We start from the raw sequence: 27,506 nt of genomic DNA, 5'->3' as shown, positions 1-27,506 counted from the left end.
GCAGAGCCTGATCCTGGCCCTGCCAGCCAGCACCCCAGCTGCTTCTCAGGGCCAGGGCTCCTAGGGAGAGGCTGGGATACCCAGATGCAGCTGGACTTGGAGCATGTGTGTGTGTGACCGCACTGGGATGGACACTTGAAATGCAGGAGCCTCCCTGTCACATCTGGGTATCGCCATGCAGAGCTGTGCTTGCCTTGCATGGCCCTGGAGCTGGTGGTGGCCTGTAGGGGGCCCCTAGGCCACGGAGGCTGCAGTCACTGTGCTTGCCGGGACCAACTAGGTGTAGGAAAGGGCGGGATGTCCTGACATCCTCCACCGAAGGGGTGCTGGAAGATGGGGACCTCCCTTCCTTAGAGAGAGGGTTGTGTGTGCACGCGTGTGTTACGGAAACACAATAAAAAATGTTATGGGGCTTTCCTAGTGTCTTTCTCTGTTTAATGGACATTGTCTGTCAAACATAACCACACCATTCATAGAAGCCTTAGATCAACAGTTTAGCTATGCAAATTATTTTAATTATTTTTTTTAAAAACAAACATTAAAATAGTGCTTTCTTCTTTAACATATCCTAGGAGTTGAAAACCGAGGGGTTCTGAGCAAACTGCTGGACAACTTGTCTTTGGATGCACCATGGAAATAAAAATCAAACCCCCCCACAAAAGTAACAAAGCAAATTAACTGATGGTGTTCATGCAAGTTTCTCCAAAGACTTGACAGTGCTGCATCTGTGAGTCATGCCCTCCTGTGCTCTGTGTGTCCACCTCATGCACTACCCTGTGACACTGATTGTATGACCAGCTTGCCCAGATGTCCATTGCATCCCTGTGAGGCTGTCAGTTTTCCTGTGGATTTGGTGAATGGACCTAGGCAAGGGCTTTCCTTGTCGAGAGTAGCAAGTGTTGAGACCTGTGGGCGCGTGTGGGAGGTGGGAACATGAGCAGACCCCCAGAGCCCTGCGGCCACCCCAGCCCTTCCTGTGGGGGTCAGGGTCGTGGGGCTCATCCAAGGGACCCTCCCACATCATCTCTGAATGGGGCCTGTGCTGGGACAAGGTGTGAAGATGTGGCTGGGGGCAGTCAGCACCGTGGCTGGATGTGGTACTGGTGACTGCACACCTCTCTGCTCCTTGTTCTCCAGGAGAGCACCCAGGGCTTCCAGAGCAGGCCCTGGCACATCCCTGTGCTGCCACCTGATGTTCTCCAGTGGTCTCCCAGCAGAGCCTGAGCCCTGTGGCTGTGGGAGCTGAGGATGACTGCCATTCTGCTGCCACAGGGTGCAGGATGTGCTCCGGGCTGGCTGTTAACCCAGCACCAGGGCAAGGTGTGAGGGCTGTTCCACTGTCTGCGTGGCCATGGCCTGCACAGCCCTGGCACCCTCCTGTGCTGTGGCTGCCCTGTGCGTGACCCGCTGCTGGCAAACATGCAGAGCCCAGGCAGCTGCAGTGCAGGGGCCCTGCACAGCAAGTGCCCCAGTGCAGCCCCAGCTCTGACCCAGCCACCAGCCCTGGGCCCCCCTGAGGGAGGGGATGGGCCCTGGCACAGCCTTGGTCACAGAGTTGCCCTGACCACAGGGCTGCCATGGGAGCTGGCGGTGGCTGGGGCTGCTCCAAGGCACCTGCTCTCCCACGGTGCCATGGGAAGGATTTCCTCTGCCCCACAGAAGCCACAGGGGGGTGTGGGTTATCCCCAGTGGGAGGAGCTCTCTAAGCTCTAAAACTCTCCTCCCATGGGGCCTGCTCTTCTTCCTCATCTGCTCTCCCCAGAGGTTTCTCCTCTCCAGCATGTGACTCTGCTGCAGAGGGTTCTCTCTTGGTTTTCCTGAGCTTGGAACAGGGGCTTTCCCTGCACGGGTTAAATTCTTTTTTTGCTGCTGAATTTCTGTCTCCAAATGACCTGATGGGAAGCAGCTGCTGGTTCTCAGAGGGGCTGCGGGTGACACTGAGGACACCAGCGCAGGACTCTCTGCAGAGGGTTTTGGACAGTAAAGAAGATTTCTGAGCACAGCCCAAGGCCAGGGCAGATCTGTGGGGTCCTTGGCAATGGCCAGCTGGCCTCTACGCTGGCACCCAGCCCTTGGCCCTTGCCTTTGGTGGGAGGTCTGCTCTCCTGGGGACAAGGAGTGAGGTGAAGGCTGGGTACCGCTGTGGGACAGTGCCATGGGCATGGGGTGGCTGCTGCTGCTCTGTGCCCTGGGCTTGGTGGGCTTGTTGCCCCCACTGCTGTTGCGGCTCTTGGGGCTTCCTGGGGGGCTGCAGGGTGGGCACAACACAGCCCAGCCTGCTGCACATTGTCCTGGCGTGGCTGGGAGGGTGGGGAGGTTGGGTGCAGCTATTTGGAGAAATTCTGGCAAGCAAAGGGTGGGACTTCCATGGGGTCTTCACTAGAAATGATGTGTATTTTGACTTAATGATGTCTGTGAATCATAGAATGGTTTGGGCTGGATCTTAAAGATTGTCTTGTTCCAGCCCCCCTGCCATGGGCAGGGACACACACCTTCCAGTAGACCAGCTTGCTCCAAGCCTTGTCCAGCCTGGTCTTGGACACTTCCAGGGATGGGGCAGCCACAGCTTCTCTGGGCAACAAATTCAAGAGGCCAAAGGAGCAAGGATTTCTGCTGCTTTGGGGGTGGCATCCTGGCCAACAGGGACAAGTGCAGCAAATACCTTCACAGCTGGTATTTCTTGCCACCCTGGAATAAATTTTGTTGATCCAGTCTTGGAAGGACCACGGGTGGGGGAGGGCTGGGGTGGGGGGCCGAGGTTGAACAGGGACCATAGTCCAGCTAGATTACAGTGAAGGATGGCTCCCTTGCACCTTGGAGCAAGCGCTCCCTGTGAAGGGATGATGGGGCAAGTGAGGGAGAGCAACCTCTGCCACCTCCCAGACCACCACCACTGCCTCATGGTGCCCAGCTCGGAGCTGGAGTCTGGCACATCCATGGGAGCCTGAAGGAATCCATCACTGAGTCTCATTGGGGGTTTTCTGTTGGTTTGGGTTTCTTTTTCTTTTTTTTTTTTTTCTTTTCTTTTCTTTTTTTGACTACCGCCTTAGTTTGTGGCCTGTCTTGTTGTGGTTGGAAAGAGTATTGCTACCGGGCGGGTCGGTCGGTTGGCCCCACGCATGATCATGTGCTTCCCTCTTCTCTCTGTCCAACGGGATGTGCTCGCCTGATCTCCCAGAACAGAGACTTTGAACAATTTGTTGTTTATATGATGTATTTATTTTTACTTGTGTTTCATGTCATTTTTTAAAAAAATAATAAATTGTAAGTTGGTATAACTGCCTGTTGCTTCTCCTTTTTTTTTTTTCCCAGTAAAATAAATGTCAAAATGAAAAAAGGAAAGTGGTGTCGTTTGAAGTGGGTTGGAGCTGGGCTGGGCATGAGCATCTCTGCACACCTGCAGCCCAGCCTCAGCCAGAAATTGTGTCCTGCTGCTTCCAGCAGCACCTGGGCTCCATCCACACCTCGGCAGCCACCCAGGTGAACATCCTGCCGCCTCCAGAGCAGAGGGAGGCATCACACGGCTGGCCCTTGCCCCTCCCTGTCCTCTGTGCTTATTACTGCTGCTGCAGATCGTCAGTCAAAGCCAGGGGAAAGCAAGGACAATAAATATTCTGCAGGTAAATAGCTCTGAGCCTCGGAGAGGCGGCGCGGGCTGCGTGCCCTGGCCCCGGTGCCCCGTGGGGCGCGGAGAGGCGGCGGGGCTGGCGGGGGTTGAGGTAGTAACAGCGAGGCGGTTCTGCACGGCAAGGCGAGACGTGTCCCGGAGCTGGTGCCGACGTGCGAGGAGGGCCCTGGAGAGACCGGGGAGGGAGCTGTGGGCAGCCCGGGCTCCCTCTGCCCCTCACAGGCGCTGCGGGTGCCTCCGCACCCGGCCGTTCTTGCTGTCCGGGGCCTGGTGCTGCCACTTGTGCCAGGCTCGCTGCCGCTGCCGCTCCTGCAGCCGCAGGGCATTGCAGTAGGCGTCCAGGCTGGTGCCCGGGGCCCCCAGGGCCCGCGGGAAGCCCTTGGAGCCCGGCTGCAGCTCAGTCCGGGGCCGGGGGCTCTGCTGGGTCCCTCCCGGCTCAACGCCCTTGCTCCGTTTGTACGGGGGCAGCTCCGCGGCCTCATGCCTGATGAGGCGGAGGCTGTACCGGGTGAGGAGCCGGGAGAAGGAGCGCTCCACCGCTTGGCACTCGTAGGTGCCCACGTCCTCCCTCGACAGCTGGCGGATCAGCAGCCCTTGCTCCAGCACCAAGAAGTGTCCGTTGTTCCTCACCTGGGGCAAAGACAGAGCTCGTGGGTCAGTCCCTGGGGATAAAAGCCACCCCCGCTCGTGGTCCCTGCCGCCCTGTCCCCGTACCTCGCTCGGGGCCGTCTCCTCGCCGCGCCGCACCAGCCAGCGCATCGTGATCTGCGGGGAGCGCGCCAGGCACTCGAGGAAGGTCGAGTTCTTCTCCACCCCAAAAACCACCTTGTCCACCGCGGCTGTCCCTGTGCAGGGGAGGGGGGGAGTGCCCTGAGTGCGGGCTGTGTGACCGGAGGGAGCGAGGGCAGCACGGACAGCCAGCCCGCGGTGGGGACACGGGTTTCCCAGCGCAGCCCCTGCGGGCCATGGCGCTCCCTGGGCACAGCTGGCTGCCCCCGCCGGGGCTGGTGCTCACCCTCTGCCGTGTCCTGGCACTGGCTGAGCGGGTCAGCTTTCAGCACGTCCTGGCAGCGGGCACGCCTGTGGGAGAGCAGGGAGAGCTGTGGGATCCCTCCGTGGCAATGCCTCAAGAAGGGGCACCAGGAAAGGGTGGGTGGCAGGCAGGCAGAGTGTCAGTAGGGGTCTGGCTGATGGGTAGAGCTCCAGGGCTGCCTCTTGCCCTTCCCTGCTCCGAACAGCATCACCTTGCAGGGGGATGCAGGGCTGGCCCGGGCACACACCCACCTCTTCTCGGTGAGCAGGTGTGGGGCGCAGGTCTTGCTGTCCCAGGTGCAGTAGGGATCCCTGGCCAGGCAGCAGTCGGTGCAGGTTTTGCCGTAGAGCTCGCAGCGGTACAGGGAGAGCTGGAGCAGTCCGTGGGTGCTGCTCACAAACAGCTCCTGCTGCTCGGGAAGCGGGACAGGGGCAGTCAGACCCACGGCTGGGGTGGCAGGGAACAGAGCCCTGCCCATGCTGGGGGGGCGACAATGGGGGACAGTAGGAGAGTGAGACAGAGCCTGCCATTCCCTCAATGCCCTGGCCGGATCCCGTTCCCTAAATGTGGCCCCCTGGGTCCAAGGGACCCGGCAGAGTGGCTGGGATCAGCTGGTCTCTATCCCTGTCCCCAGACTGCTTTAGGGAGAAGCAGAAGGGACACTCACCCGCTTTGGTGATAACTTCATGTCCAGGATGGGAGAAGGCACCTGGAGGGAGAGCAAGAGGGTGCTGCAGCCACATCAGCCCCTCCTGGGTGCCCCAGCCTACCAAGTACGATTGTGTCCTCGGGGGTTACATGATGCCAGGTCCCTGGTCACCGGCTCCATGCAAGGAGCCTGGGCCCTGGGCTGGCCCCCTGGCGTGGGCAGCCCAGGACAGCTCTGCCCAGCAGCCCTGCTCTCAAACCTGAGCTCAGCCCTCCCATTTCAGTGTGGGCTCCAAAGTGCAACCCACATGCCCCCTCAGGAGCTGGATGGGGAGCTGGAAGATGACTTGGCTCCAGTCCCACTGGCACCCCTCGGTGTTTTTCTGCTGCCCAGGGCGGGTGGGAGCCCCCAGCAGTGAGGTGAGAACTCCCTTAGAGCAGCCAGCGACTTCCTGCAGAGCCTGCAGGGAGGTGCCGCGGCCACGGGAGCCTGTGTGGTCCCATCCTCTCACTTCAGCCCCCTGTGCCACCCTGGCCGCCTGTACCTTAGTGACGCTGATCTCCTCCAGGCTGATCACCTCGGGGCCACGGCTCATCCCGCCGGCCAGGGCCACCTTCAGGACTTTGCCGTCATCTGTGAAGGCACGGGTGGAGGAGCTGTCAGGGCTGGAGCGCCCGGGGCTGGCGGCACCCGAGCTGCCCGGGGTGGCAGCGCTCCCAGGGCCGGGGTGAGCTCCCACCTGTGCCCAGGAAGAGCACGTCGTAGTCGCGGCTCTCCGTGTCCAGCCGGTGCACCAGCAGCCGCCGCAGCCGGTAGGGCACATTGACCCGGACCAGCACGGGCTGCCGGCCCTGCGGGTACACGGGCTCCCACATCAGCTGGTGGCTGCGCATGAAGCTGATCAGCTCGTCGGGGAAGTCCTTGGTGGACTGCAGGAGGGGGTCGTAGGTCTCACTGGGGCACTGCGTGACACAGGAGCTGCATTAGGGCCAGCCCAGTCCGTCCCACTCCCCCTCCAGCTGCTCCCCGTTCCCTCACCGTGCCGGGGCGGGGGTAGGGGACGCGGCCCTTGTATTCCACCCAGCGGTAGTCGAATCCCTCCTTGTGGGCGAAGGGGCCGCTGAAGGCGGCTCTCACGGCAGCCATGGAGTAGATGCAGACGGCAGAGCCACTGAAGACGCCGCTGTGGGGAAGCGCAGGGCTCTCAGTGTCCCCGCTGGCCCACGGGGACCAGGTGTGTGCACAGCCCCCCCCGAGCCCACGCTGTCCCTGTCAGCCCTGGAGTCACGCACAGCACCCCGGGGTGACAGGAATCGCTTTGACACAGCCCGTGCAGCCTGGGGATCACTGACTGAGCCGCAAAACTGTGGTTTAGCGATGTGCTGGTGAACCAGCAGCAGGGAAAGCAGGGAAATGCTGGCGGCCCTTCCTCAGCCAGCTGGGTGGCGGTGCTGCCCTTCTCCCCACAGAGCTCCCTCTGAGGGGGGCAGCACTGGCGGGGGCTGGACTGTCCCACGCGGGGTCCTGCTCACCTGGAGACCGTGAAGAGCCCAAAGACGAGGGGGTTCTGGGGGTCCCGGGTGCGCAGGAGGAAAACATCCTCTGCAGAGAGAGGGGTGGAGGTGAGGCACAGGATGCAGGTGGGCATCCCGGGGCCGTGCTGGAGGGAGCAGCCCTGGTGGAGCTGCATTACAGGGCTGGGCACTCACCCAGCTGGTCGAAGTGGGTCTCAGTGCCCTGAGGCCCCGGGATGGAGCACACCAGGCGGGCCTTCAGGAACGTGCTCCAGCGGTTGATGAGGCCGCGCTTCCCTCCAACATCGTTCTGCCAGGCACCAAGAGCCAGGATGAGTCCAGCCTCTCTGAGTCTCCTTCACTGCTGTGCCCTCCTCATTCCCACAGAGGGACACCCCCAGCCCTGAGCTTTCTGTCTGTGGTAGGTGTGCAGTGACACCCTCACATTCCTCTGCTTGACATGCTCCTTGGTCCAGAGGAGGTAAAAGCCCACCTGGTGGGACAACTGGCCACAGAGTGTTTGCCTTGGCAACTGACCTTGCAGACCCTGGCCACCCTGGCGTGGATGTGCCGCTGCTCCCACTGCCCAGCATCCATGGCTGTCTCACGGAAGAAGATGTAGACTTTATCATCGTGGGGGTTGTAGGTATCAGGGATGGTGTAGGCACCAACAAACACAGGCTCTGAGGAGGAAAGAAGCAGCACAATGTGGCCCTGCGCCCTGATCCCACCCTGTGGTTCTGCCCTGAAAGTCCTAGGGAGCAGTGTAAGGCACTGAGGGGACACAGAGCACCATTCCCAGTGCTCAGGCTGTGGAACATGCACTGGAGCATGGGTCCCCCAGGGGCTTCATCAGTGCTTTCCCCCAGCAAGGACAGAGGGCCCAGGTCAGAGCTCTGGTCTCAATGCTGGCCCCAGTGCTGGCCCCAGCCTCTCCCCAGCTGGAAGGAGAGGCCCCCATTCCCCACAGGTGCCCCTGCTCCTACCGTGTAGCCAGTGGTCCTGGTTCTGCTCCGTGCGGATGTAGCTCTGCTCGGCCCCGTGCACCCAGGTCCGGAAGAAGGCAGCGCTGCTGCCCATGAAGTCACTGGAGGTGCCTGAGTACAGCTCCCCACCTGCAGGGTCGGGGGTGTGGGTGGGAAGCAGCACCTCCCATCACAGATTGTTCCCAGCATTGCCCTCCCAGCCTCCCCTCTGCTCCTCCCTCCCTCTTACCGATGAGGACTCCTGTGAAGGGCTCGTGGGGGCTGTACGGGCACCGTCCTCGCCCCGATTCCAAGGAGTGGGTCACCAGCTGCATGCGGGGAGCCCTGGCACCCTGCCAGAGCCAAGGGGGAGATGTCAGCCCAGGGGCAGTCTGGGAACAAGCTGAAACTTGGGGGAAAGAGTGGGAAGGAGGTTGGTGTGTCTCTGATGAGTGGGCTCCTCAGGGGGATGCCAGAACCTGGTCCCACGCCCATTGGGACTCTCTGACACTCCCAAGCCAGAGCTGCTCTCTCCATGCCAATGCAGGGCCTGCACCAGGCTGGCACTCCCGAGGCTCTGGGGATCCCTCTCCTGCTGCTCTCAGGGTGAGGGGTCCCTTGGCACCTTCTGCCATAGGGATTGTCTGTCCAGGTGTCCCTCACCTTCCCCCTGGCTCCCAGCTGGATGAAGGCACAGACGGGCTGGTAGGAGCCGGTGCCGCAGGCGAACACGTGGCTGTGGTTGAAGGGCTGCAGGAGGCGGATGAAGTTGGCACACTCGGTCTGCGCAGGGGAGATGTTTGTCAGGGCTGAGCTGTGCTGACTGCTGGGGGTGCAGAGCCCGGCCAGAGCCTGTCCTGGCAGCTGCTCAGCTGGGCTCGGCTCCGGCTGGCTCCACAGCGCCATTCCAGGCAGACCCCCAGGCTCCCCTTTGGGCTGATGGGGTTGTTTAATATCAGTGCCGAGCTGCCAAAGGCAACGGCTGGGGGCTGCCAGCCCTGCTTACCTCCACGTTCTTCCCTGCCAGCTGGCAGTGCTCGACCTGCTCCCTGGGGGCTGGCCAGAAAATCTGAAACACAAAGAGCCCATGGATGCAGCCCCTGCTTCCCTCAGCCCGCCGTGGCAGCAGGGGGAAGGGGCTCAGGCAGCAGGCGCTGCCAGGCTCAGGTGCACAGCGAGGATGTGGGGCTGCTCTGGCACAGGTCTGACACCCCCTGAGTCCCCAGTGGGCAGCCTGCCAAAGCAACTCGGAGTGAACCTGGCCTGGGGACAGAGCCTGGGCGTGCCCTGGCCCACCCAGGCTGTGGGCAGGCTCTCCTGGATCCCAGCCTGTGGGAACACCAGGCTGCAGCCCCTTAATGGGATTTTCTTTTGTTGGGCTCCGGCCGTACAGCCGGCCAGCAGGATGTCTTGGGATGACATTAGTGGAGTCACTGCTGGAGCTCTGGAGGCAGCACAGGCACTGGGTGTGACACAGGGCTCTGGGCACTGCCTGCAGCCCACCCAGGTCACATCTCCTGGCCAAGTCACCCTGTCCCTCCGGCGCCAGCCCTTCCCAGCAGGGCGCAGCTCCACCAGGGATGGGCTGACCCCACTGATTGAGACATCCTGGTGTAAATGTGTCCCTGGTGGGGTTAGAACAGCCCGGTTTACAGCACATCCACCTCCACGCCCTGGCGCTGGAACAAGGAGTGGTTCCCAGGGAGGAAGAGGCCAGCCTGGCCTGGGCCACCATCCTCCCAGCACTGACCTTCTCAGGCTCTCTGCTGGGATGGTCCAGGTGGAGAAGGAAGATATGGTTTTTTGCTCCCACCATCAGCCAGGCCCTGTCTTCATCCACCAAGAGGGCTTGGAAATCCATCCCATCCCCTGAGGCCAGCAGCAGGCGAGAGCTGTTGGATTTCAGCAGGTCTGAGGAACACAAACAAGGTGGGAGAAAGAGAAACTCATCCATGAATGACACAATCTGCAGCCAGAGGCCCCATGCCTCCCTCTTTGGGACAGCTCTGGTTATCTATCCTTGCTCCAAGGGTACACAACATTCCTGCCACTGCCTTGGCAAAACCCACCAGCCTTGGTGCCCCTGAGCTCATCGTGGAGCCTCCTCTATGTGCTTAACTGAGGGAAACAGTCACTCCTACAGAGAGCAGAACTGCTCTGACCTTGCCCTGGCTGGGCTGTTTGCAGGCACAGGGCAGGACAGGGGTTCAGCCTCAGTAGCTCGGAGTTCTCAGCTTCCAGCCTGCCTTCCAGAGGAGCTCCTGGAGCCCCAAAGCCACCCTGAAACCATGGGCAGATGATGGAGCAGAGAGGTGACTCACTTGCTGTGACTCCTGGTGTGTTTTCCCCAGGCTTCAGATCAAGAGAATTTACATAAAGGAGGTTTTTTACTGTTTGCTGGGGCAAAGCATCCCTCCAAGGAAAGGCTGGATGGAAACAGAGCCAACACAACCTGCTCTGAGCACCCTCTGCACCCACCCCTAAGTCTGTGAAGTGGCTGCTGGGCTCTACCCCATGCACAGGGTCAGGCAGGTGGGTGGATGCACTGGGACTGACCCTTGTAGGGAAAATGCCCATCTGTGCCTCCAGTGCACCCCAACGCAGCACCCCACATTTCCCGCTCTGTGTCCTGAGGTGTAACCTAAACCCAGCATTGGACTGGCTCAGGGAAAGATCCAGGGGTGCCCTGCCCCAGTGCACTCCTCTGGGAGCAGAGACAGGGCAGAGGGAAAGGCTCTGCTGCTCTGGCTGCAGCTCCTCCCGTGCAGCTCCTCCCGTGCAGCTCCTCCCGTGCAGCTCCTCCCGTGCAGCAGCCGGGGCGGCTCTCCCGGCCCTTCTGGCGCAGTTGTGGCCATGTGGGTGTGTGAGGAGGACAATAAGCTGTTGTGTCTTGGTTAAAACTCCGGAAACAACATCCCTGGGGCCCGTATTGGTCCGTGATGTGCAGTGCCAGGTCTGGGGGGGTCTGTGGGGCGACCCCCCCCCAGTGCAGCCGGAGCGGCGGCACCGACACGGGACCGCAGCAGCTGCGAGCCCCAGCCCTGCTCCCAGGGATCAAGATGGAGCAAAGCAGCACTGAGGCAGTCCTTGGAGCTTCCAGAAGTTATAACACATCTCTTCCCTCTCCAGAAATGACAGGACGTGGCTGGGGACAGAGGGCTGCCTCCTCTGGCGAGGCTGCTCCTGGCTTTTGTGTAGCGCAGGGTGATGGGAGGAGGAGATGGGCTGCACTGGATGGGGGCTGAATGGGGGTGGAATGTGGCTGGAAACTCAGGGAAACCTGTAAGATCCGGGCTGAAAGTCTGCCCAAAGTCGCATGGAGTGCAGCAGAGTGTCAGGAGCAGGGGAAGGAGGCGCTCGGGGCAGCCGGTGCTGGATGCAGCGCGGGCGGACGCGCGGCCCCGGCCGCAGGTGCGGGGGACGTGGGCACAGGCACGGCTCCATCCAAAGGGAACCGGCTGCCCCGGGAGGTTGTCTCACTTCCTTCCGCTCCTTTTCCAGGGCAGAGGGGAAGCGAGGCCAGAGCCTGCGGGCTGGAGACGCCACGGATGTCCTCTGGTCCCTGCTGGGCCCGGCAGCGCGGGTCCCTGCCCGCGCCCAGCGGCCAGGCTGGCTCCCAGCCGGCGCTTCCCTCTCCCCTGCCCCGGGCAGCTCCCGTTCCGGCGGGGACACAAATCCTCCTCTGCCAGCAGCAGCTCCAAGCCACATCAGGGAGCTACTGTTTCTCCTCCTGCTGCCACAAAAACCACAGAGCCCCGCTTCCCTCAGTGCCCAAGGGCTCTCTGGGTGCCGGAGATACAGGGCAGAAGGCTTCCCAGCCACTTCCCACCAGCTGAATGGGATTAACAGCTGAATTCCTGTCCCTCCCTGCGGGCCATTGTCCCTGCTGGATCTCCAACAGGGTGGGTGCATCGTTCAGTGCTCCCAGGACCTGCCTGATCCGGGGAAAATGTCAGACAGGGCTCCGGGAGGGGGATTGGGTGGGAGGGCAAAGGCTCATCCTGTACATGAGTGTAATTAAGGGGAATGGGTACAAGCCTGGTCCCAGTGAATGTCACTGGCTGGTCACTGTCAACCCTGTGTGAGGACAAGGTCAGGCAGGGTGCTGAAGCGCCCTCTCTGCTGCCTCTGGCAGTATGTGGGAGAGCCCTGGAAGGACTCACTGCCCTGCACTTGCACCCTCCTGCAGGTTAATGACCAGGAGGGTCTGAGCCTGACCCCATGGCTCTGCTCCCTCACCAAGGGGACATCGAGTGCTGGGATCCAGAGCCAGGAAGCTGCTGCACAAACGCCAGCCTCTTCTCACCCTCGGGTCATTAGATCCAAACCTGATGCTGGAGAAAGGGAGCCAGGGGGGCTCTGCAGCAGCCATGCCACGGCCAAATCTATGGGTGAGCCCAGAGAAACATCCTCTCCTTTGTGTTCACTATCTCCCAAGGCCACGGTGTTTGTCTTTATTGCCGGGAGCACTGTGGATGGCCTTGTCCCATCCATCATCTCCTCCTGCCCCTCAGCCACAGCATCCCCGTGCAGGATGACCCCGAGCTTCCTGGGGTCACAGCCCGGCTGTGCTGCCCTGTCCCCTGCCCCCTCACAGGCACAGCAGCCCACGGAGGAGATCCCTGGAGCCCAGGGCAAGTTTGGTGCTAAATCAGGCTCTGGCACCTCACTGCTGTTGGCTGACAAGGGACGTGCAGGGCAGCCCTTGGGTGATAACAGAGCCCTGTGACCTCCCCGTGCTCCGGAGCACTTGCTGAGTGGTGGCAGCCTCTGAGTCCGGCCTGGCTGCGGATCAGAGGCTGGCAGAGGAGCCGGTGCCGGCTCCTGGGATGTTCCCGCAGGAGGAGCTGGCAGGGTTGCTGTGGAAGCCTGGGGGAGGAGAGGCTGAGCTCAGGCAGCGCTGGGGCTGACCCAGCCTGACCCGGCCGAGCCCCGGCTGCCCCGTGTGCTATTCTAAACCTCCTCGGCAGCTCTGGGCAGGGCGGGAGGCGCTGCTGCTGCTCCTGGCCCCGTGCCCTGTGCCCCATCCTTCCTGTGCTCTCCCGGGCCTCGCTGCTGTCATTTCCTTCTCTCGGCCCTGCTTACGTCTCCTCCTGCCCCACCGAGGCTCTGCCCGCCACCCCCATCCGTGCTGGGATCTGAGGGCCGGGCTGGTCCCGTGCATGGACTCTCACAGCCCTCCTTTTATTTATTTATTTTTTCCTAGAAGTTTCTAAACCTAAACTTCCCAAGGCATTGTGTCCTTGAACCTGCCCCGTGCTGTCCATGAGTCACATCCCTTCAACCATTGTTCACTTCGTGCTTGAGCCCTCCTGATGCTGGGAGCTTCCTCTCCTGCCTCTGCCCAAGGCAGAGGGCTCTTGGCATGCTGGCCCGGGACACTGGGGGGCTTTGAAGTCACCAGTCCCCTTTCTGTCCAGCTGCCCCAGCAGGCCCATCTGCTCCTCTGGCTCCAAGGAAAGGCAGAGCTGGGCTGGTTCTGGGCTGGGCTATCAGCAGGGCCATCTCCTCACACAGATATCCTGCACCCCTGGGAGGTCCAGCCCTCTCCAGCCACCAAAGGGGAGCATCTTTCACTGTGCTGGTTGCCCCTGCCTGGAGAGCAGCTTCTCAGGGTGATGGAATGGGCCAAGCATGGCCCTGGAGCCTGGTGTGCTGTGCCCATGAGAAAGCTGCTCCACCAAATCTCATCTGTGGAGAGGGCTGAGCCGGCCCTCCCGATGGCCACATCCAGGGCAGCACTGGGGATGTGCTGAGCTGCCATCCTCCAAAGAGGCTTGCTGTTTTTCACACAGGAGAAGCTGAAAGCAGCTCAGATGGCCACATCCATGCTGCAGGTTCATGGCAGAGTGAAAAGCTGCCAGGCTGGCAGGGTTCTGCTCTAGCTGCTCAGGCCATTCCCCTCTAGGTGCTCCCTTCCCACACTTCTCTGGGCTGAGTTTTGTGCTGTCAGTCTGCCCTTGCTGCATCTTCAGGTCACCAAAGCATCAGGCTTGAGAGGAGCAAACTGTGCCTGCCCTGAAGAACTCACCATCCAAACAGAGACACAGATGCAGGGAGGAAGGGACAAGTGCAGCAGGGAGATGATCTGCACAGGGGATCAGTCTCTACTGACAGAACAGGAGAGTCAAAAGCAGAGGGGCTGAGCTGGGGTAGGACTGTGGTGGTGGGAGGCAGAGGAAGAGGCTGGTGAGACTGTCCCAGGGCTCAGTGTCCCTGTGAGCTGAAGGCAGGGGACATCCCCAGGGGTACCCAGCTCAGCCCCAGCCCAGGACACAGCTGTCCAGCCCTCCCAGGCAGGGTGCAGACCCCGAGGAACCCTTACCTTTGTAGGTGAGGCGGAGGCGTGGGGCGTGCTGCTTCCATGCCCTGCTGCTGCCCAGCTGCTGCAGGAGGAGGCAGAGCAGGAGTGTGGCCAGGGACAGCCAGTGGCCAGGGGCAGCCCTCATGCTGGCACAGGACAGTGGGCAGGGTCTGCTGGCCCTCACAGCACCATGGTCCAGCGTCGAGATGCCACCTCTGATGCCAGCTGCAAGCAGAGAAGGGGAGAGGCTGCAGCTATGGGCACTGGGGCAGTGTGGGCACTGGCACCCTCCTACCTTCCACCCCCTGGGGGCTCCAGCACATTCCATGCCCAGGGAGTTCACAGGGCAGCTGTTCCAGCCTGCCCAGGGGAGGTGTGGGGTGATACCAGTGCACCCACATCGTGTGGAACCTGGGGGAGCTGGGATTTGGGCATCCTGGAGGTGACTGATGTGAGGGCAGTAGCACCCTCCAACCCTCCAACGGGCTCTCAGAGCTTGGGCATCCTCTGCTCAGTATCTGCTCGGGCTCCAGTGCTTGGCAGAGCCTGCTGAAGGATCCCTAACACTCATCTGTTCTCAGCTTGGGGTTAAACCTCATCCCTTTCGCTGAAAGGGGAATTCATGTTTTGGAGCACCACCCATAAATGCCATTTCTGTGATCTCGCCAATATCACCTGTGGCTCTGTGTGTGCATGACACAGCTCTGGCTAGGATCTCTGCAAATTCCTTGTCACCACAGAGCTCTCTGAGGCCACCAGCATCCGCTGGCTCCAGGATGCTGTGGGTTGGTAACACATACTCCCCTTTGGAGGGGTTCAGGGGTTCACATCCTTCAACACCCCCTCTTTAATATCCCCCTTTGGAGGGTACAGGGGTTCACAGCCTCCCACAGCAGCTCCCACAGCCCCTGCCAGGAGCAGGGCTGGCCTGCCAGCTCTAACCACTTAATCCAGGCTACTTGGAGGCTTTTTCTCCACTTAATAAAAACCTGGTCCCTGCATGGCAGCTCTGACTAACTCCCCCTCTTGCTGCACATTAACTTCTTCCAGTCCCATGACTGAAAGGTTTAAAATGAGCTTTTTGGCTCATCCCTGGCCAGAGGCTCTTGGCACAAGGAGCAGGGGATTCCTGCCATCCCAGCAATGGGATGTGGAAGGGATGGTGGAGCCAAGTCTTTCCGCTGCCTTGCACAAGGACGAATGCTCAGCTCTGCCTAGGGAGGAGGGCTTGGGCTGGTGTGGTTGGGCTTCCTCTCCCTCCCAGCAGCAAACTGTGGTTGGGCTGGATGCAGCTCCTTTTTGCCTTCACTACTGCCTGGATCTCTCTCTGGTCAGCACAACCTGCTGCTGCTCCAGGTCCTTCCCCTGGACAGGAGACCTGGCACCAAGCTGGGACATGGATGTGACCTTAGGGTGGTGGCTGTGCTGTGCTCTGTCTCTCTTTAGTTTGGGGCAGCTCTCTCCACCCAGTCAGCCCTTCCTGGGCACTTTTCCACATCAACCATTGCCTAGGGAGGGGACAAAAACCACCCCATGAGCATGATGGGTTTAGCCAGGCTCTAACTGGTCCTGGGTTGTGGAGAGGTGGGGTTCTCTGTTAGGAACCCATCAGCCACATGGGGATTCACAGGCAGTGCTGCAGCAGTGACAAGCTGCATCTCAGCCCCTCCTTTGCCCAGCACCTGAGTGAGCAATGCTGCCCCAGGGGTCACCACAAGGACGGGGCTGGCATCTGACAGGGATTTTTTTTCCTTTGCCAAAGTGTGTTGTGTTTCTGCAGGACTTGGGAAAATGCTGTCCTCTAATTGAAGGGTTCTATAAATGGAACTGGGTCTGTGCTAGGCCTGACTTTGGGCTAGGGCAAACTTGGAGGAACCTTTCATGACCCAGGGGATGCCAGGGCAGGCTGGGATTCTGAGGATGGCAGGCAGGGCACTGCTCCTGCCTCAGGACACGTTCACACACGGTGAATTTAGGGCCAGGCATGCACTCCCCTGTACAGCTCAGTTATACCAGAGCTCCATCTCCTGCCCTGGCAATGCCACAAGCAGGCCTGATGGCAGCAGGAGCCACAGCCATGCCCAGGAGGGTCCCAGAGCCCTGGCAGAGCTGAGCACAGACATAGGGGAGCGAGGGGTTTGCAGCAGATAAGGAAATAAAAAAACTGCCAGAGGATAACCTCTGGTAAGAAACACTTCCCACGGTGTCGTCCCTTCATGGGCATTTAGGGGCTCCCTCCCATCGTGCCCAGGCTGTGGTGAGGCACATCCAGCTCCTGACCCCCGGCTAAACTCCTGGCACAGCCCCCTGTGCCCACAGCCCCTGGCACAGGGGCATCCCTGGCTGTGCCAGTCACTGCAGGGACACCGGGAAGCAGACCAGCTGGAGGGGAAGAGCTCGCAGAGTTTACACAGAGAGGGGGAGCTCGGGTGCCTGGAGGATGGAAACAAGCTGGGAATGATGAATCCAGGGTTAAATTAAACACTCCCGACAGCTTTAAATAATCAACTGTCCAGAGCTGCAACGCTTTCCATCTCAGTTTGGAGAGGGAGGTGCTGATGAGGGTGGGCTGCCAAGAGAAGGGAGGCAGGGGGCTGGCATTTCATACTCCTGGCACCACGGGACTCTCAGGGGAGGCCTTGGGGGATGGCAGAGCCTTGTTTGGGGGGCTGGCAGTGACCAGGAGTGCCAGGCACAGGTGGCACAGCAGGTGACACCACAGTGCTGGGCTGAGTCTGCCAGCAGTCCATCAGGTGCCCTGGTCCCAGCAGCTTCCCTGTGCCCTCCCTCCCTCCCCTTCTACTGGAGATCTGCAGAAGGGACAGAATCACAGAATGGTTTGGGTTGGAAGGGACCTTCAAGATCATCTTGTTCCAGATGATCACAGGCAGGGATGCCACCCGCTGGGTCAGGCTGCTCTGAGCCCATCCAGCCTGGCTGTGGACACTTCCAGGAATGGGGCATCCACCACTTCTCTGGGCAGCCCGTGCCAGGGCCTCACCACCTTCACAGTGAAGAATTTTTCTTGACATTTAATCTAAATCTCTCCTCTTTTGGTTGAAACCACTTCCCCCTTGACCTAGCACTATCTGGCTGTGTAGAAAGTCACTCCCTCATTTTTATAAGTTCCGTTTAATTACTGTAAGGCTGCATTGAGTTCTGCACAGAACAGAAGTCCAGCAGGTCTGAGGTTCTGGGCTGTCACACAAAATCCCCTGGAAAGCCTTGCCAGAGAGTGAGCAGCCCGGAGAAAAGATAAAATCCCTTCTGTTTGAGACGGGTACAGGAGGGGATCATTTATCCGCGGCAGCACCAATTTCCTCCTGACAGCCCCTTTGTGTTGCAATGCCGTGAACAGTTTAAAGCGGCCCAAATTTCGGAGGGGGAAGGGCGCTGGCAGCGGGTTTATCAGGCTGTAGATTATCTCTGAGAAGGAGACATGCCGAGCTGAGCTCCCGCAGCCCCGACAGCGGCGCTGCCATGTGCTCGCTGCTGTCACAGCCCCGATTGTCCCGATAATCCCCAGCCTGCCGCCTTCTCCGCTTACACGGCGGGGCTGCCAGGGCCGGGGGGCGAAATGCTGCTCCCCAACAGCTGGGGAACCTCGCGGGAAAGGAACGGGGGGAGGAGAGGCACGGCAGCCTGGTCAGCATCCATCCACAGGGATCGTCCCCGCCAGGGGACAGAAGCGCCGGGCAAGAACTCACTGTGAGAGGGGGGAGCCCAGACCCCCTCCATGGGGCTGGGGCTTCCCAAGGATCCCAAGCACCCCAGCCCTGGCTCCCAGGCTCCTGAGACTGTCCTGCCTCTCCCAGCGCAAGCCCTGCTGTGGGTGGTTCCCTCTCTGCCACTTTTGGGAGCCGGGACAAAGGGGCCACAGCCTGGCAAGGGAACTGAGGGCAAAGCCAGGGCAGGAGGTGCGGAGGACTCAGCGCGGGTGCCCACCCCGCACACATCTGGGGTCAGCTGGGGGCCTGCCCGTGCTCCGTGCCCTGGGAATGCCGCGCCAGGTGTGAGGGGAGCGGGCGCAGCCGGAGCTGCTGGCCCCGAGCCCCGGCGCTGCCCGCAGCTGTCCCTGAGGCAGGGCTGGAACAGAGCCCTGCTCAGCCCGGGCTGTGCCTGTCCCGCTCCATCCCTGCGGGGTGATGGATACCCCGGCAGCTGCAGCGAGAGGCAGCTGTCGATGTCTCCGGTGGAAGGACAAAGACACGTGGTGAGCCCTCCCTGCCTTCCCCCGATGGCCAGGCTGGGGCAGAGCCAGTCCCTGAGGGAGCCCGAGGTGCTGAGTGATTTGTGGGAGGAGGACGTGGTGGTCCCGCTCCGTGACATCAAAGCTGGGACCACAAACCAAGTGCCAGAGCTTGGGTGGCACTGGGACAGCACGGTGTGCCTGGGGAGTATCGGGGTCCCAGTGAAACCTTCAGGTCACATGTGCCCACACAGATCTGCAGAAATGGAAGGGAGGAGATTTTTGGAGGGGTTGGATAAGGGATTGCTGGGCAGCAGCAGAAGGCTGGGGCTGCTCCAGGCTCAGCCCCGCCACTGCCATCACACAGCCTGGGGCCAGCAGGGTCCCGTCCAGCCGGGACATCCCCCCACTGCTGTCCCCTGGCCGCAGTGAGCCCCAGACCACCCTTCCTTGCCAGACAGCCCTGCTGGAGTGGGCCAAGCACCACGGGTGGGGAGGAAGGCACCCAGGTGCTACTGGCACCCTGCAGACCCTCGGGATGTCACCTCTGCCAGCCCATGGGCACTGGGTGACAGCGGCACTGGGGCAGGGACAGCCCTGGGGACTGGGTGCTGTCAGAGGGACCTGGCTGCCTGTGGGGACACCCAGAGCAAGAGCAGAGCTCAGTGCTTGTCTCCCTGAATTACAGCAGCTGCAGGCACCCTCCAGTTGGGACCACATCCTCTGAAAGCAAGTGGGGAATTGCCAAGCCTGAGGCTGGCCAGGGTATTAATAACTGTTTATGAAGGGATAAAGAGCTGGCTTCCCTTAACATCCTGCTAATCCCTTTCTTGAGAGGCTGCTGGCTCAGTCCCCACCTTTCCCTTGCTGCTGAGAGGTGAAGCCTGACCTGGCCTGGCTCTTGGGTGTCTGGCTGGGAAGGTGGCCCAGCAGTGTTGTCTCAGGGCACAGTGACAGGCACAGTGAAGGGCTGGATCAGCCCCTGCTTCCAGCCCCTGCAGGACTTTAGATGTTCCTGAATGTGCTGCTTGAATGGGACTTCCTCTGTTCCTCCTCCTGATTTACCCCAAGGGCACCCAGCCCCAGCGGGGCAGCAAGTCCAGTGTACAGAGAAAGCTGAATGGAGTCACAGCATTTATTGCACCTTGCAGATCTGCTCTCATCTCAAATGCTGCCAGAGCACAAGCAGCTACCAGCACAGAGCAGTGCCACAGTCCTGGTGCCCACCCCAGGGCTCCCAGAGTGGGCAAACATTGGGACACCAGTGGGGAGTGGAAAATTCACAGAGGATTGGGCTCCTCCATGGACAGAGCAGAGGAGGGACAAGTGTGGGTTAACTTGGTGTGTTAACTCTGGGCTGACTCGGCATACTAAATTCCCAATTTGCCTCCTAGTGCTATTGAGAAGCTTAAATTTCTTTCACAGAATAACAGAATTATAAGGGTTGGAAGGGATCTCTGGAGACCATCCAGTCCACCCCCCTGTCAAGGCAGGGTCACCTAGGCCAAGTTACACAGGAATGAGTCCAGGTGGATTTGGAATGTCTCCAGAGAGGGAAACTCCACAACATCCCTGGGGAGCTGTTCCAGTTCTCTGCTACCCTCAGTGTAAAGTTATTCCTCATGTTGAGGTGAAAATTTTGTGTTTTGCTTCATGGCCATTACTCCTCATCCTGTTGCTGAGCAGCACTGAGGAGACTCTGGCACCATCCTCTTGGCAGCCACCTTTGAGATATTTATGTGCATTAATGAGATTCCCCCTCAGCCTTCTCTTCCCCAGACTAAACAGGCCCAGCTCCTGCAGTCTCTCCTCAGAAGAGACACTTCATTGGAGGGGGCTTGCCAAGTTTTAATGCTGTGTCAGGTACCCAAGTAAGGCAGAGGAGAGGCTGTGCCTGCCTGCTGAGCTGCCAGACCAGGTTCTCAAAACCTCGGGGGTCCCCGGAGGCAGCACTGAATTCCTCAGAGCCATTTATACCCCAGTGCTGAAGCCACCCTTGTCACCTGTCTGCCACATGGCCTGACACCCAGCACAGCCTGGGGGAGGCTCCCCTGCCCCACCCAGGAGTTTTCTCTGGGCTTCAGATTTTCCAGGCTCAGCCTGGGTGAATCCCACATGTGCTCAAAGCTGGCAGGGGCTCCAAGGCCAGGGACCAGCCGGGACTCCAGCAAGGGGCAGCTTTGCCCGTGCTCCTTGCCATGGGCTGCCTGTAAAGCCTCCCTGGGTGACCCCTGAGGTTTCGACACAGAGCTCAGCAGCCCTGAGGCACCAGCTGGAGCCCAGTGCCAGGGCTGCTGCCCCTTGGTGGCCTCTGGAGAGAGGGGTGGGTTTGGTTGGGTCCTTGTGGGAGCCCTGCAAAGGATTCCAGCAGAGACCCAAGGGCTGGCAGGGACAGCTCCATCCCCGGGGTGTCTCCAGGGAGAGCTAGCCTTGGGGAAAGAATTCCTGTTCCCAAGAATTCCTGGGCAGGCTGCAGCCTGTCCCAGCACTCCCAGGACAGCACTGATTCCTCCCTGAAGATGCCAAGGCTTTCTGCAGCAAACCCACAGGATCTGCAACATTGATTTCCTTCATTCACCTGGGTATTATTGCTTCCCACCTCCAAACCTATTAGACAGGGATGCTCAGCACCACTCAGAGTGCTTTTAGCTTGGCCACATCTCCCCATTCCGGGCAGGAGCTGCCCATGAAACACCTGCTCTGCTGCCCGGTGAGCCGGCTCATGAGCCCTTCACCACTGCCAGCCAGCGACACGGCTGCCGGTCGCAGTCCCGGGGCCACCCTGTCCCAGCTGGGCCACCCGCCTCCCCCGGCACTTGAAACCCCGGCCGTGTTTTGTTTTCATCAGCGGGAGCGCTGCTCCCGGCGCTGCGCTAATTGGAACAGGCTGGGCAGGCGTGGGGGCTCCGCCGGAGAAAGTATTTTAATGAGGATGGAGGTGCCTGACCTGTTATCTGCTTCTTCTCAGAGCCTCTTGGCCGGGCTCCCCGGGAATTTCAGCCCGGACTGCCGGGTGAGGGCTCCGCCTCGCAAACCTCGGAGCCCCGCGGAGCAGCGCGCTCCGGCAGCGGGGACGGCTCTGCGGGCTCCCGGGGCACTGACAGCCCTGCCATCCCCGCCATCCCTGCCGGCCCTGCCATCCCTGCCGGCCCTGCCATCCCTGCCGGCCCTGCCATCCCCGCCATCCCCGCCATCCCCGCCATCCCCGCCATCCCCGCCATCCCCGCCATCCCCTCTATCCCTGCCATCCCCGCCATCCCTCTATCCCTGCCATCCCTGCCATCCCTGCCATCCCTGCCAGCCCTGGCATCCCTCCATCCCTGCCATCCCCGCCATCCCTCTATCCCTGCCATCCCTGCCAGCCCCGCCATCCCCGCCATCCCCGCCATCCCTGCCATCCCTGCCATCCCTGCCATCCCAGCCATCCCAGCCATCCCTGCCAGCCCTGGCATCCCTCCATCCCTGCCAGCCCTGCCAGCCCTGCCATCCCCCCAGCACCTCGGCAGTGGCCCGGCGAGCTGCCTGCCCCAGGGCCGCGGCTCCTGTGCCGGGTATTTCCCAGGATCGGGGACCAGCAGGGACCTGGCACGGACTCGGGGCCGTTCCCCCCGGGCAGCTGCTCGGTGTCTCGCCCCAGGAGAGGCCGGGTGGGCTCCGGGCAGAGCTGGAGGTGCAGCGCGGCTGGCGGGGCTGGGACAGGTCGGGCGCTGTGCTGGTGTCACAATGTCACAGCGCTGCTCTGGGGGACCGGGGCAGCCGCAGCAGGATGTCCCAAAGCACACGGCTCCCCTGCTTCTGTCATTTCCCTGCCCTGCAAACACGGAGAAGCCAGCCCAGGGCATGGACACCAGTGGGGGTACCCCATCCCAGCATTGCTCCTGCTCTCTCCAGAGGGTCAGAAGCAGACAGCACCATGTGCCAGGTCCTCCTGCCCAACCCCTGCCTCACCTGAAGGCCACTCTGCCCCCATGAACTCATCTGCACCGTGATGGTTCCACCATGGAAAGCCACCATGGTGTCATTACTCTGGTGTGGGGCTGAGGCACACATGGAGAGTGACCTGCTCATGGTCAAATGGGAAGCACAGCAGGGCAGGCATTGAGCCCAGGTGTCTCATCTTCCCCCAAAGAGCAGCTCATCCTCCCAGAGCCCAGGGCAGCTCGGCTCTGAGCCTGACTCCATGCACGTGGCTTTGGCACACGGCGGCAGAGCTGTCACTGTCACCGCCCGCCCGCTGGGGACGCACACCGTGGGAAGGCCAGCTCCCCCTCAGAGGACAAGCGAGGCACAGATTGAAACTGAAAGCCCTTGTTTCCCTTTTCACACTACAAAGAGCTCAGGCCAAGCTAGCTGACATCAGTGGTCTCCTCCTAGAGAAGGGGGAAATAAACCTGGATCTGACGGTGGGAGAAGCAGGGGAGTTCCTGCACACAATAAATGGCAGCTCGCCAGCACACGAGAGCAGAACAATAACCCCACACAGCTGAGTGCTTGTGAGCAGTGTCCTTCCAGGGAAACCAGACCCTGGGCAGGCTCCCAAGCCAGCGGGGGCTGATGCTGGCAGCAGTTGTGCTCATGTCATGCCATGCTGATGGTGGAGAGGGGTTGTGCTGGTCTGGAGCACACGTGTGACATCCCTGCAGGTACAGTGGAACCGAGGGAGATCGGGGGTACATGGAGCATGGAGAGGGCAGAGCCCAAATATCCTACAGTGACTACACTGGGGAGTAATAAAGGCTTATCTCTACCAGGAGAATAGAGTGCTCCCTTTGGGGTACCATAGAACCACTGCCATTCATGGCATCTCCCTGCAAGGAGGTGCTGGGACTTTATGGCTGGGTTTTGGGATAAAGTAGTCTTTAGGGAGGGAGAATAACTTGGTGCCCTGTACTGTGAGTCCAGCCCTGTCACTTACACAGGTCCTTTCACCATCCTGTGCTTCAGTTTCCCCAGGTAAAATGTTCTGGAGAAGGTACAGCCAGCTCCTCTGAGCAGGGCAGGAGCAGGGAGATGTCAGGTGGCTTGCAAGGACCAGAGAGGACCAAGGATGGAGACCCAGTCCAGGGCAGGTAACACTGTTTTCATCCTCTCTCCCTGTTCCCACTCCCCTCTGTGCTCCCTGCTCCAAGCACTGGGGAGCACAATCCCCTGATCTGACCTCCTCCAAATGGGGGCCTCCTCAAAAAGGGCAGGTGAGGCTGGGTGTGTCCCCCTGTTCCCCATCCAAAGGCCATTCCTGGCTGCCCCCCAGGCCAGGAGGTGACTCAGCTGACTGATCTCTGTGGTTTGTAACCATGTGAGGCCTGTAAGGATCTAATTGCCCTGTACCCTCTGAGCCACCTCTCACTGTAATCCCAGACCTAGTGGGGAGAGACCAAACTTGAAGGAAGAGGCAGCTCCAAGAGTCTGGGAGCCAAAACTTACAATAAATCTTCATGCTTGCTGTAAACAGCACCTGAGAGGGTGCCACAGGAGCACGGCAGAGAGCCAGGCAGCAGGACCCCCATCTGGAAGCTCTGGCAGCCCTGCTGGCTCGGGCTGGGCTTGGCAAAGGGCAAGAGCTGCCAAGGAGCCCAGACTGGGCTCCCCCTCCCTGTCCTGAGCTGGGGGCTGCTGGATGCTGCTGCTGGCAGCACCACAGCCTGGGCATCACCTTGTCCAGCCAGAGGAGATGGCTCAGGCTGTGGCAGCTGCTCTCCAGCCTCTGTGCACAGGCATGATGGTATTTGGGAGAACATCTCACATCTTTGGGGGTTTCCTGTTTAATTCTCAACCTAAGGAACTGCAGCAAATGATCTCTGTCTTACACGCTTGTGGAATTCAGCGAGATTAGATTAGGGGTGAATTCTTCCCATATTTCTTATAGGGCTGATATCTCTGCCCTGGCTTTCGGGTTGACTTCCCCATCCCCGGCTCATTAATCACCGGGGTGTTTGTGTCTCTGTGTTTTCAATGGCGTTAACTCAGCAGGAGCAATCTGTCTGTTCCAGCAGCCCATCGTGTAGAGCCAGTGACCCGTCAGGGCTGCCTGACCCCTCCCTTTGAAGGCTGAGCGAGGAGTGGCCTGCAGAAAGCTGGGCCACGCTCCACTTGGCCAGGAGAAGGCTCCCCATGGCTCCCGCTCGGGGCGCGTGGCCGGCATGTGTGCGGGACGGCCGCAGCTCTGGGGCCACAGCTCCTGCAGCACTTCCCCCTTCCCCTGGGCACATGGCTGCAGGAAAAATGCTGCTTTCCAGTTTAGCAGTATTTTCCTGACAGTGCTGGATCAAAGCAGTGGTTCTTTAAAGACAATAAAGCCCTTAAGCAAGGGCAGGCTCACTGGAGCTGATTTCCAGTGAGCAGCGCATCCCATGGCCCGGCTGCCTTCTAGGGCACACACTCAGGAGCTGTGATTCATGCCAAGGGTGGTCTTGTTTTGAGGATAGAAAGAAAGAAATTACCCTCTTTGTCTTAATTTAAGTTCTTCCAGTGTTTTGTTATTTGTTTCTGGGCATAAACAACCATTCAGCTTCTCCTTCCTCCCTCACCCTGAGCATCAGCCCCTCACACCAAAACCCACCCATCACTCTCAGGACACTCAGGCATGCAAGGCTCCCAACTCCTGGCCATCCATCCCCAAGATCTGTGATGCTTCCAAGCAGAGGGATCATTAGTTAAGGGACTCCTTTGGAAAGCACTCAGCATTTCTCAGGCTCTGTTTCTTTTCTGCCTGCTGTATCATTGACCCGAGTTTCTGAGAGCTGAGGCGTTGCAGAGGGGGTTGAAGGAACACACTTTCCCTGTTCCAACAGATCTTGTAAAGCCCAAGCAGAGGACAATTCCCTCACTGATTAGGAAGGCTGTTTTTTTCTTCTCTTTACATCAAGAATGACACAACCATTTTGGAGGCAAATTGCTGATTTTTGTCTGGTGAGGAAGGAAAAATCTGACAAAGTTATGTCTGAGCCGTGGCAAAGCCCACAGCACGGGCTAGTGACAATTAGCCCAGTGTGGGTTTTGGGCTGTTAAACCTCAGCAACAAAGCAGAGCATTGAAGCTGAGAAACCCTAGAAAAACCAGCTCTGGAAACAGCTTCAGTGTAGTAAAAAAGCACGAAACCTCCTGGGACCCAAGTTACAGCATTAAAGATACGACAAACATAGAAGATCAGGGGATTAGAGTAAAGTGGTCTTTAGGGTCCCTTCCAACTCAAACCATTCCATGACTCCATAAGGATTAGTAGAACTTTTCATGCCATGCTGGGGCAAGCAGAGCGGCAGGGTGAGCTCTGCTCTCCTCGCAGGGGCTGGGATAAGCCCAGTCACTCGTGAGTTACCCTGCACGAAGCTGTAAAACACAACGGAGCTGACAGGGCAAGCAGAAGAACTCAGGACAGAGGAGCCCCGGCTCCTGCTCCCCCCGGGAATGCCGCCCCGGGCAGCTCTCACGGAGCCAGCCAAGGCAGCCCTGAGCAGCCCGGGCTGCCCAAGCTCACGAACGATTAATTAAACCCATCGCTCATTACTCACCGGCCAGCGGGCTCCCAGCGGCGATGCCCACCCTGCCGCCGCTCCAGCGGCTCCAGCGGCTTCTCCCAGGGCAGGCAGAGCACCTGGAGGCGGCAGGAGGAGCCGGAGGTGGGAGGACAGCCGGGGGCAGCCCTTCATTCTCAGCCAGCCCCGGCTGCGGGATCCTCCGCGTCCCCTCCATGCGCACGGCGCAGTTGCCATCTAGCGGTGCGGGAGCTGCCGGGCTTCCATGGAGCCACGGGGACAAATAATCGTGTTTTCCCGGGAAGTTCCATCCCTGCCCAGCTTATGGAGGGGGATAGGAAAGCACCGGCTGCAGCGCTCCTGCTGTGGATTGGGAAGGCAAAGAGCCGTGGATGGGAGAGGCTCGTGGACACGGGCATCAGGGCTGGAAAGGAAAGCCCTGGTCCATGGGCAGCTCCAGAGAGAAATGTGATGGAAAGGCAAATCTGGGAGGATTTGGGCTCCAATGCACAAGCACAGTGCTGCAGGAGCAGACACAGATATCCAAGGACCTGATGGATTAACTATGTATTTCCCCTTGAATCCTGTGTTCAGTTTTGGGCCCCTCACTACAAGAGGGACATTGAGGTGCTGGAGAATGTCCAGACAAGGGCAATGGAGCCGAGGGCTCAGTCTAATGGGGAGGGTTTGGGGGAACTGGGGGGTTCAGCCTGGAGAAAAGGGGGTACAAGGAGTCCTTATTGCTCCCTACTCCTCCCTGGCAGCAGGGTGGAGCTGGGGCGTGGGGCTCAGGCTCTTCCCCCAGACAACAAATGTGTTGTGGTTTAATCAGGACAAGAGGACAGGACAAGAGGAAATGGCCTCAAGTTTTGCCAGAGAAGGTTTAGATGGGATATTAAGAAAAATTTCTTCACTGAAAAGATTGTCAAGCATTTCAACAGGCTCTTCAGGGAAACGGTGGAGTCACCACCCCTGGAGGGATTCACAAGTCGTGTAGAAGTGGCACTTGGGGACATGGTTTAGTGGTGGGCTTGGCAGTGTTAACAGCTGGGCTCAGTGATCTTAGAGGTCTTTTCCAGTCTAAATGATTCTGTGATTTACAAGGTGTTTTTTAGCTCCAGACAGGCTCTGGGCTGATCCTGCAGCCTGAACGCCCATCAGTGGCTGGGGAGCATGAGGTGCATTCCTGGAGCATATTGGGTTTGGTTTCATCTGAAAGGAATCTGGTTGATACTGGCCCAAGCCAGGCCTCTCCTGAGCTGCTCCAGGACACAATCCAAAAGTGGGGGAAGTTGTGAGATGGATTTCAGAAGTGCACCCCAGAGCCAAATTAATGGATCAGGCACAGCCCAACAGAACTTTGGTGAAAAGGGACTTCCCTGTCTGTGCAAGAGAGCTGCTGGCCCCTCTCCTACAGCCCAGAAACAGAAGGACCCAAGGGAGTTACCAAGACTCTGCTGAGGCCCTGAGGACACTAAGTGGCCTCAGGTGAGCCCCCACGCACCCACCTGCTGCCCACGGGACTGGGAGCTCCATTTAAGGCTAGGTCAGCGCTGTGAGCCCTCTCTCGAGCTGTGCTGCAGCTCCAGCCTTCTCTCCTGGCCAGATTCAGGCTGAGGTGGGCAGCCCCAGGTCAGGGATGGACCTTGGACAGGAGGTACAGGCAGCTTTGCTGCCAGCTTGTTGTGACCAGCTGGGGTGACCCTGCTCCTGCTCCTCCTCCTTAGCAGGAGTCCAAACCACCCCAACACA

The 27,506-nt window shown here is 59.8% G+C and overlaps 2 protein-coding genes across 2 annotated transcripts in view; one reads left to right on the top strand and one right to left on the bottom strand.

Annotated features, from left to right (window-relative positions):
• Positions 1–3,275, top strand: part of RAD54L2 (RAD54 like 2) — a 68,791-nt gene extending 65,516 nt beyond the window's left edge. Inside the window, exon 23 of the mRNA XM_030956519.1 lies at positions 573–3,275. Within this exon, the coding sequence (XP_030812379.1) occupies positions 573–640 (68 nt within the window). The 3' untranslated portion in view covers positions 641–3,275. The remainder of the gene's footprint in view (positions 1–572) is intronic.
• Positions 3,269–25,918, bottom strand: LOC115908147 (semaphorin-3D-like). The gene is made up of 18 exons (XM_030956520.1): positions 25,791–25,918; positions 14,115–14,318; positions 9,540–9,700; positions 8,796–8,858; positions 8,453–8,572; positions 8,040–8,142; positions 7,811–7,939; positions 7,362–7,507; positions 7,020–7,134; positions 6,843–6,912; positions 6,349–6,493; positions 6,050–6,272; positions 5,855–5,943; positions 5,329–5,370; positions 4,913–5,070; positions 4,644–4,708; positions 4,343–4,473; positions 3,269–4,258 (listed from the first exon to the last, which is right to left on the bottom strand). The coding sequence occupies exons 2-18, from the start codon at positions 14,236–14,238 to the stop codon at positions 3,845–3,847; spliced, it is 2,298 nt and encodes a 765-aa protein (XP_030812380.1). The 5' UTR covers positions 14,239–14,318; positions 25,791–25,918; the 3' UTR covers positions 3,269–3,844.
• Positions 25,919–27,506: the final 1,588 nt, after the last annotated feature.

This window comes from Camarhynchus parvulus, chromosome 12, assembly GCF_901933205.1.
Source record: "Camarhynchus parvulus chromosome 12, STF_HiC, whole genome shotgun sequence".
NCBI classification, from domain to species: domain Eukaryota; kingdom Metazoa; phylum Chordata; class Aves; order Passeriformes; family Thraupidae; genus Camarhynchus; species Camarhynchus parvulus.
Note: the sequence above shows the minus strand (reverse complement) of the source record. Positions and strands in the feature narration are given on the sequence as shown.